At 35.6% G+C, this 10,000-nt stretch overlaps 2 protein-coding genes across 5 annotated transcripts in view; one reads left to right on the top strand and one right to left on the bottom strand.

The window, feature by feature from the left end:
- LOC137641601 (cytosolic carboxypeptidase 2-like) overlaps positions 1–10,000 on the bottom strand; it is a 306,984-nt gene that overhangs the window by 136,936 nt on the left and 160,048 nt on the right. The window lies entirely within an intron of this gene.
- LOC137641261 (glutamate receptor ionotropic, delta-2-like) overlaps positions 1–10,000 on the top strand; it is a 60,674-nt gene that overhangs the window by 21,838 nt on the left and 28,836 nt on the right. The window contains exons 2-3 of the mRNA XM_068373691.1: positions 6,441–6,566; positions 7,537–7,586. Of these exons, the coding sequence (XP_068229792.1) occupies positions 7,547–7,586 (40 nt within the window). The 5' untranslated portion in view covers positions 6,441–6,566; positions 7,537–7,546. The remainder of the gene's footprint in view (positions 1–6,440; positions 6,567–7,536; positions 7,587–10,000) is intronic.

Genomic DNA, 10,000 nt, shown 5'->3' on the forward strand with positions numbered 1-10,000 from the left:
TTACTTTTGAGAAACACATTAGGCCTGTGTCTTCTTCAATTGCACAAAAAATTGGCCTATTGAGAAAGTCTTTTAAGATTTTCAGTGATCAATCTATTCTGAAGAAATGTTTTAATTCTTTCATTCTACCTTGTTTTGAGTATTGTTCTCCTGTCTGGTGTTCAACTGCTGATTCTCATCTTAATTTTTTGGAGAGAAACTTACGGTCTATTAAATTTCTTATTCCTGATCTAGATATTAATCTTTGGCACCGTCGTTCAATTAGTTTATTATGCATGTTGCACAAGATTTTTCATAGCTCTGACCATCCTTTACATTCAGATCTCCCTGGACAATTCTATCCTGTTCGTAATACTAGGCAGGCAGTTAATTCTAATAGCCAGGCCTTCTCATGAGGCTCAATACTACACAGTATTCTATTAGTTTTATTCCAGCTGTTACCAAGTTGTGGAATGATCTTCCTAATCGGGTAGTTGAATCAGTAGAACTTCAAAAGTTCAAAGTTGGAGCAAATGTTTTTATGTTGACCAGGCTGACATGAGTCTTTTTATAGATTATATGTGACATATCTGTTTTTGACGTTGTTAATAGTTTATATACGACATATCTGTTTTGACGTTACTGTTTTTAGAATGATTTATTGTTAATTTATTCCCATCATTTGTTTATTTCCCTATTTCCTTCCCTCACTGGGCTATTTTTCCCAATTGGAGCCCTTGGGCTCATAGCATCTTGTTTTTCCAACTAGTGTTGTAGCTTGGCTAGTAATAATAATAATAATAATAATAATAATAATAATAATAATAATAATAATAATAATAATAATAATAATATTCAGCTTAAACATTTAGTCAAACTTCAGAGGTGGCTTGATCTTACTCCTGAGTTTCAGAATGGAAGTCATCTAGAGAGAAGAAACAGATGCCTGGCATGAGTAATGGTGGGACAGCGACGCTATTATAATCGAAGACAGTAACCATTTACTGTGTTTGTATTACAGTATAACAGTTGAAATTTAGACAAATCTCCCCCAAACTGTTGTTATCCAAATAGTCTTTTTGCAAGCATAACCCGTATGGTAATTAGATTGTTAATAAACTGTGGATGTAATGACAAGGTCGATTGAAATCTTAATGTCAAAGCCTGTAATAATGATGAAAGGCTTTTGGACAATCTGCAAGTTTCTAAAGTCCTCGTTTGGTTCATCCGATAAGCCTAACTTAATAACTGTTATACTTTTGAAATAGATTAGGTCTTTGGCATTTTATTGAATGCGTTGACGTTGCAGCATTTCTAGTTCTAGTAGCACAGTATTGAATGATCTCGGTAATCTGTATTCAGATTCTTTTCCCGATGTCTTTGTTGATCTTGGTTTTATTAATGCATATTTGTCCTTATTCAAATTGTATTGAAGCTTTTTGATAGTGCAGTTTAGTAGAAGGCGATTTTGTCATTTTGGTTTTGTATTGTTTATCGCGTTTTACGTTAATCATAATTTATCATTGCTTGCTTTAATGTGAACCCAGTAAAATTCAATTAGGATGGAAGGGGGCCTGAGCCGTGAGTTGATTTTTACTATAATCTTACATTTAAGATTTTTTTCTTCCATGTTGAACACCTTTCTTTTCTGAATCTTGGCTTTTTTTACTACCCGGTTTCTTGCAAAAGTTTTAGGACTAGGTTAAAAACAACGTCTAACCGTACTCCACGTCAAATAAGATTTATTAATTTGTCCAATTATAATGACTTGCTTCTTGATTATTTTCAATGAAAAAAATGTGACTAACATTGCTTGTTTCTTCTGAGAAAAACAGCTTGAAAACATTCCCTCGATTGTGCATCTTTTATTCTGATTTAACTGAAAAAAAAAAAAAAAAAAAAAAAAAAAAAAAAAAAAAAAAAAAAAAAAAAAAAAAAAAAAAAAAAAAAAAAAAGAGTTCCCGTTCGGTAGTGCCATAGTTTTATGTTGCACTGAAGTCAAACATTTCTAGGGGAAAGGGCACTGGTCGAATTAAGAAATTATAAAGATAACTAAGTAACCCCCAAAGTTTTTCTCATCTTTTAAAATGATAATCATTGCTTGTTCACACGCAACCTATATACAGACAATTGCTTAATCAAAATGCATAGAAAATCATAGACATTTTCTTCGTAGTATCGTGTATTACATGATACGGAATCATCAATTCAGGAAAATTAATAAAGTAGTTTACTGTGAATCAACAGACTTAGCTTACAACAGAGTAAATGGCGTTTCGCAGATTATTCTAAGTCTCGAAAATTGCATCAATGTATAGAGACCGCTTATTAGCCCTTATTACCTTAGCCGCATAAAGGAACTTTAGGATGTCTGGCCTAAGAGGCAGGGTTTGCGATTTATTCAATGGGTCGTCCGAGAGGGGAAGAATACCCCCTGTGGTCCCAGTATTTGCACTAGCTAAATGTTGAACAAATGAATATAACAAGATTGTAAAATCAGAAATGGTCTCTTGCACCATTAACCATACTTGAAGAATTTCGTGAGAATCTCGGGAAATGTCGAGTATGTCATTGTAAGTTCTCTCACGACTTGTATGATAGGCCCCTCTGCCCTTTTGGTTGGGTTGCACCCAAACAGTGCAACTCTAATATTCCCTGGAAAAATTAAGGCATGAAATTGCTGGCCACATGGCTTTTGTATATCCACCCGCTATAAATGGTACCAGGATGTCCTCGAGTACATAAAAAAAAAAAAAAAGCCATGCGGCTAGCAATTTCTTGCCTTAATTTTTTTTCCTGAGAAAATTAGGGTCGTATTGTTTTGGTTCAATCCACCCCCAAAGGACAGAAGGGCTATCGTAAAAGTCGTGACTGAGCTTACAATGGCAGTACCAGGCTGGTAAATAAATAAAATGAGTGCGCGTGTGTGTATGTAGAGAGAGAGAGAGAGAGAGAGAGAGAGAGAGAGAGAGAGAGAGAGAGAGAGATTCCATTAGGGAAAATGGGACTCGGTAAAGAAAAAAAGTGAAATTAGTATATCTTACGGGGTACGAGAAAAACGGTACATAAAGTATGGGTTCGATGGTCCGCTTTTTGAGAACTTTGTATACAGATATGAATTATATTAACCTCTGAAAGTTTGCTGCATGAACTAGCCAGCAGTAATAGGGTGAAGTGGATTTTTGCTCTTAATTGTTCCTCGGAAAAAAAAAAAATCTTTGTAAGATTTAGAAGCTGGAGAGGACCCTCCGCTCATGAAAGTGGATAGTTGACACATAAGTGTTTGGTAGACCATTATAACAAACCTCAGCTTTTGACTGCGAAGAGTAATTGGTTTTAAGACCTCAAATTAATTGAATAGAACATATTTTTTTATTATTATATTTTTCTTACACTTCTTGAAAAATGAGTGGTGAGAGACTGGTAGATATGTGTGTTGAACAAGAGATGGTAATAAGTGCTAGCTTCTTTAAAAAGAAAGATAAAAATAAGTATACATGGGTAAGAGTTGGCAAATGGAAGAGTAGTAGAAAGAGCATTAATGGATTATGTGTTGATAACTAAAAGAATGTTTGGAAGATTGAAAGACGTGTTTTAGGGGCATGGCTAACGGTATGTCTGATCATTTTTTGGTGGAAGGAAAATTAGTTGTAGCAAAAGAGTGGGGGGAATAGAGTAGGTGGATGTAAAAGGGAGCTAGTGAGGGTTGAAGAGTTAATAAAACCGGGGGTAAAAAAGTAAATATCAGGAAAGGTTGAAAATGGCATATGACGAAGTGAAAGTAAGAGAAACTGGTAATTTAGAGGAGGAGTGGAAGTTAGCAAAAGAAAATTTTGTTGGGATTGCAAGTGATGTATGTGGCAAGAAGGTTGTTGGAGGCAGCATGAGGAAGGGCAGTGAATGGTGGAATGAAGGAGTGAAGGTAAAAGTGGAAGAGAAAAAGAGGGCTTTTGAAGAATGACTGCAGAGTAATAGTATGGAGAAGTATGAAAAATATAAAGAGAAAAATGTGGAAGTAAAGCGCAAGGTACGTGAGGCAAAGAGGGCAGCTGACCTGAGGTGGAGTCAGGGGACTGGGTCAGTCATATGAAGAGAATAAGAAGTAGTTTTGGAAAGAAGTGAAGAGAGTAAGGAAGGCTGGCGCAAGAATTGAAGAGACAGTGAAAAGATGGAAATGGAAGGTTGTTAAAAGGAGAGGAGGCAAGGAAAAGGTGGGCGGAATATTTTGAAAGTTTGCTGAATGTTGAAGATAATAGGGAGGCAGATATAATTGCTGTTCTAGGTGTTGAGGTGCCAGTGATGGGAGATGAGAATGAGAGAGAGATTACAATAGAGGAAGTAAGGAGAGCACTAGATGAAAACGAGAGTAGGAAAAGCATCTGGTATGGATGGTGTGAAAGCTGAGATGTTGAAGGAAGGGGGTGTGACTGTACTTGAATGGTTGGTGAGATTGTTTTAATATGTGTTTTGTGTTGTCAATGGTACCAGTAGATTGGGTTTCTGCGTGGTATTGTACCACTATATAAGGGTAAGGGAGATGTGCATGAGTGTTGTAATTCAAGAGGTACTAGTTTGTTGAGTGTAGTTGGAAAAGTGTATGGTAGAGTAATGATTAATAGGATTAAGGATAAAACAGAGAATGCCATCTTGGAAGTACAGGGTGGTTTTAGAAGAGGTAGGGGTTGTATGAATCAGATTTTTACAGTTAGGCAGATATGCGAGAAATATTTAGCAAAAGGTAAGGAGGTGTATGTTGCGTTTATGGATCTGGAGAAAGCATATGATAGAGTTGATAGGGAAGCAATGTGGAATGTGATGAGGTTATATGGAGTTGGTGGAAGGTTGTTGCAAGCAGTGAAAAGTTTCTACAAAGGTAGTAAAGCATGTGTTAGAATAGGAAATGAAGTGAGTGATTAGTTTTCCGGTGAGAGTGGGGCTAAGACAGGGATGTGTGATGTCGCCGTGGTTGTTTAACTTGTATGTTGATGGAGTGGTGAGAGAGGTGAATGCTCGAGTGCTTGGACGAGGATTAAAAACTGGAAGACGAAAATGATCGTGAATGGGAGGTAAATCAGTTGTTGTTTGCGGATGATACTGTACTGGTAGCAGACACAGAAGAGAAGCTTGACCGACTAGTGACAGAATTTGGAAGGGTGTGTGAGAGAAGGAAGTTGAGAGTTAATGTGGGTAAGAGTAAGGTTATGAGATGTACGATAAGGGAAGGTGGTGCAAGGTTGAATGTCATGTTGAATGGAGAGTTACTTGAGGAGGTGGATCAGTTTAAGTACTTGGGGTCTGTTGTTGCAGCAAATGGTGGAGTGGAAGCAGATGTATGTCAGAGAGTGAATGAAGGATGCAAAGTGTTGGGGGCAGTTAAGGGAGTAGTAAAAAAATAGAGGGTTGGGCATGAATGTAAAGAGAGTTCTATATGAGAAAGTGATTGTACCAACTATGATGTATGGATCGGAGTTGTGGGGAATGAAAGTGATGGAGAGACAGAAATTGAATGTGTTTGAGATGAAGTGTCTAAGGAGTATGGCTGGTGTATCTCGAGTAGATAGGGTTAGGAACGAAGTTGTGAGGGTGAGAACGGGTGTGAGAAAATGATTTAGCGGCTAGAGTGGATATGAATGTGTTGAGGTGGTTTGGCCATGTTGAGTGAATGGAAAATGGTTGTCTGCTAATGAAGGTGATGAATGCAAGATTTGATGGGAGAAGTACAAGAGGAAGGCCAAGGTTTGGGTGGATGGATGGTGTGAAGAAAGCTCTGGGTGATAGGAGGATAGATGTGAGAGAGGCAAGAGAGCGTGCTAGAAATAGGAATGAATGGCGAGCGATTGTGACGCAGTTCCGGTAGGCCCTGCTGCTTCCTCCGGTGCCTTAGATGACCGCGGAGGTAAGCAGCAGTAGGGGATTCAGCATTATGAAGCTTCATCTGTGGTGGATAATGTGGGAGGTTGGGCCTGTGGCTCCCTAGCAGTACCAGCTGAACTCGGCTGAGTCCCTGGTTAGGCTGGAGGAACGTAGAGAGTAGTCCCCTTTTTGTTTTGTTTCTTTGTTGATGTCGGCTACCCCCCAAAATTGGGGGGAAGTGCCTTGGTATATGGATGGATGGACTTCTTGTTAAGTGAAACCAATGAGTATTAGTAGAAACTATTAACTTTGGTAAAAAAAAAAAATCGTGATGCAACTTGCTAAATTAATAATTGCCCCCTCGTATCCATTTCTGTTATTCATTTAAGTTTGATATATTTTATGATTGAGTTTTCTATATGTCTGTGTTCCTCTTAACAAAATAAGAATGGTTGTGAAACGGTAAAATAGCTCTATACGAAAATAAATTAGGGTCATTAGCCATAATTTTAGTTATTTACATAACAAAATGCATTATGTATTACCCACATTTCCATACATTGGATTGATTGCAACTTTTATTCACCTTTTATTGTTGAATTTTAAAGGTACGGGATAGACATTCCTTCGGAGAATTGCGGTATAAAAGAGAGAGAATGTCATCCGATGTCAACATATCATCTGCAAACTGGCGCACCGTCTCAAGGCTTGTTCTCCCTCCTGGTTATGTGAAAGTAAGTTACCCAAAGTAATTTTCCTTAAAGGTGTTTTTAAAAATAACTAACTTTGATCTGAATCTAGGTACTGTAAAGTTACCAAGAGTAGTTTTCCTTAAGGGTGTTTATAAATATAACTTAAACTTTCTTTTGAATTTAGTTACTGTTAAATTATCAGAAATAATTTTCCTTAAAGGTGTTTATAAAGATAACTTTAGCTTTGTTTTGAATTTAGGTACTGTAGACATTTATATGTGTAGCTTAGGGTGATCACTCCTGAATGCTTAAACACATATGACTTAAGTCTCTCAAATAACGAGATTGAATCTCTCAAGTTACGAGACCAAACTTGAACGTAGGTTGGTGTATCCAACAGTGTCTTAAAAGCTGGGGAAATTTATGGGATGAACGAATTGAAGTTTGTATTCCTGCAAACATCACATTAAAACAAATTAAATCTATCGATGATCATAATATTATTGATCAGGAACCGTGGCAAGAACAGTGAAGATCTTATGAGATAATGCAGGAATTATCTGCTCTCTTAGAAGGGCATCATATTAGTAGGTTTGTTGCTAATCATTAATGAATGTAGATGCGGAAACCAAGTGTAATTTGACAGAAAATTGAAATAAATGCCCCCAAGATGGATAATTATAGCGGATAAGAAAGAATAATTTTATTCCCTTTTTATCATGAAACAAAACGTTCAGTTTTGTTTATTGATATGTTTTTTTATATAATTATTATAATTAAAACAAAGTACTTTAAAATAATGTTTTCAATTAGATCTTAGTTATCAGAAACTTTTCAAATGTTTTCCTGTACTTGAATGTTTTTGTATAAATTAATATTGTAATGATCTTATCGATGTACTAAAAAAAGAAGCCAGCATGAAAATATACTGTACCTGTTCTTTGCATACATATTCAAACAGCCGTAAAATCATTCAAGCAAATTTTAGTAATACCAATTTTCCTAACCTTAGGACCCTGACGATGACGACAGCAGTATCTCTGATTCTCGTCTTCTGTTCTGGTAAGTGATCGAGGTTTGAGAACTTTTTTGGTACTGGTTTTCGAGGGACCAATATTAGTAGACCTATAAAGAGTATATGAAATTTCTCTCTCTCTCTCTCTCCTCTCTCTCCTCTCTCTCTCTCTCTCTCTCTCTCTCTCTCTCTCTCTCTCTCTCTCTCTCTCTCTCTCTCTCAATTTTGTTAGATTCAATAGAACAGTAAAGAATGTGTTCCATGGTATTGAATACTGGGAGTTGCCCATCTGAATTAGTATTTAGGTAATCAAATTGTAAAAGGATATAGAAATAGAATTTGAGTTGACGTTAAAGGGACATTTTCAAACTTAAGTTTTCCCAAAGGAAATAGACGATCTGTAAATGTAATGGGATATAATGTAATGACGATATATTTTTTTTTTTTTACCGTATTGCTCCCAGTTTTATATTGAAGCTCGGTTTTGTAACTGAATTTATCAACAATAACAATAAGTAGTGTTCTTTTATTGGTGATTATTTCACTGGTCTCAGGAACTCAAAAGATTTAGTTTCATTTTTTACATGAACATCTTTGTTGAAAACTCCTTCATTTAAAGAAAAAACTGGCTGGTTAACTCGATTGTCCTTATTGTGGGTATGACAGATAACCATGCTATTCTTAAAGGAATCTTATTTCATGTTAAAGGTAGGATGGTTATCTGTAATACCTAAAATAAGGACAATCTATTTTTAAATGGATCTTCTTGTTTCATTTTCGGCGTAAATGACCTTATATGTCAGGATATCAGGTGACTCCTAATTAATCAATCAATCTTATTTCATTTATAAAAAGTTTCAAGAGGGACAAGTTTTGTAATGAATGACATAACATTTCTTAGCTTCTTCGGCGTCAAAATTTGAAATTAAATGCAAATCGTTCAATGAACTCTGACCTGACAAATTTTATTGTTATTTTATGTCACGTCTAACCTTTACAAACCCGTGACCTAGGTTCTAAACTTCAGGAGCAGAAGATAAAGGAAAAAAAATCTGTCCTGCTACTTTAAAGTCGAAAAATTTCTGGTATATGTAAAACGTAAACACTTAGAGGTTTTATTTTACCTATGGATATGTAATGCTATTGCTTGTGAATTTCTATTATACAGTAAATCTTGGAATATTTACTCTTATTTTTTTATACTTAAAGCTTTATGTACCTTAAATATTAGGGAAGATATGACTCAAAAGCTAGCTGCTCTGCAGCGGTGGTGGTTGGTTCATAAATTGGTACTTTTAAAGTTTTGCATTGAAATCTAATGAAAATAAGACAAGATTTGAGAATAACCTATATGAAATATAATAAAAAATAAAAAACCTAAAGGTTGAGAATAGAATAATCTTATATTTCGCAAGCGGGTTTAAGACATCTTATCTCCATCTTATTGAAATTAGTACATCTTCTAGAATTATAATAATTTTACATATATTGTACAAAGACCAAGTATTATTCGATGAAATTATCCAAATTTCAAGAAAGTCAGTTGTACTTTTAAGGGGAAAGAATTATTTTTGGTAAAAACAAGAAAGAACGACGCACATAGGCCAAAGCTATTCATTGGTTTAAGTATCCACTATCAAAGACCTACATTTTAAAGATTTTTAGCGACAAGCTAGTAGTATGAATACATACAATTTTGGGTCATTATGGCTTTTGACAAATACTGTAGAAGAGATGTGATGTCTCAAATCTTTTTGCAAAGTATACAGTTATTCTCAGACTTGGTCTTTTTTTTTCATAACATCTCAATGCAAATTTACTAACCAAACATTCCCTAGGATGTATTAAGAACGACAGCGTCATAATAATGCCAGGAAAACATATTCCACAGTCTTGCAGTTATTGGAATAAACCCGAAATTAGGACAGTAACTTTTAAATATCAATGGCCATAAGATAAACCTAAATAATAAGTAGAGATAAGATTTTTAAATAAAAAAGATGGTTTCTAATGCTGGTAAATCAGCCTAGAAATTTGCTCTGTTACTTCTCTCGAACTCCTCATCTATTCAAGAATGTATATGTTAGAATAATAGACGAAATATGCGGCTCAGTGGGAACCTCATCAATACAAGGTCCCAACGTATGTCTTGTATTATTACTTATGACGTCATACCTGACACGAAATAGTCCGGGACTTGCCCGGAGGCGTGGGAAACATCGATGTTGTTACGATCAGTAAATCATTGCGAACGTCAGGTCGAATCGCAATTTACCTTCAATCATTCGAATTCTGAATAAATCGAGTTTATATGAAAATTGTTTCGATTACAAATCATCTCTTGACATTTGCGTCTTTCACGATATTGATATTGATCTTGGTCTTACAGAAACGTGGATATCGATAAATATTTGCTTTTGGAATGACAAAAAGACAGCACAAGACAAATTGTACGCAGGCA

Source organism: Palaemon carinicauda, chromosome 5, assembly GCF_036898095.1.
Source record: "Palaemon carinicauda isolate YSFRI2023 chromosome 5, ASM3689809v2, whole genome shotgun sequence".
NCBI lineage: Eukaryota > Metazoa > Arthropoda > Malacostraca > Decapoda > Palaemonidae > Palaemon > Palaemon carinicauda.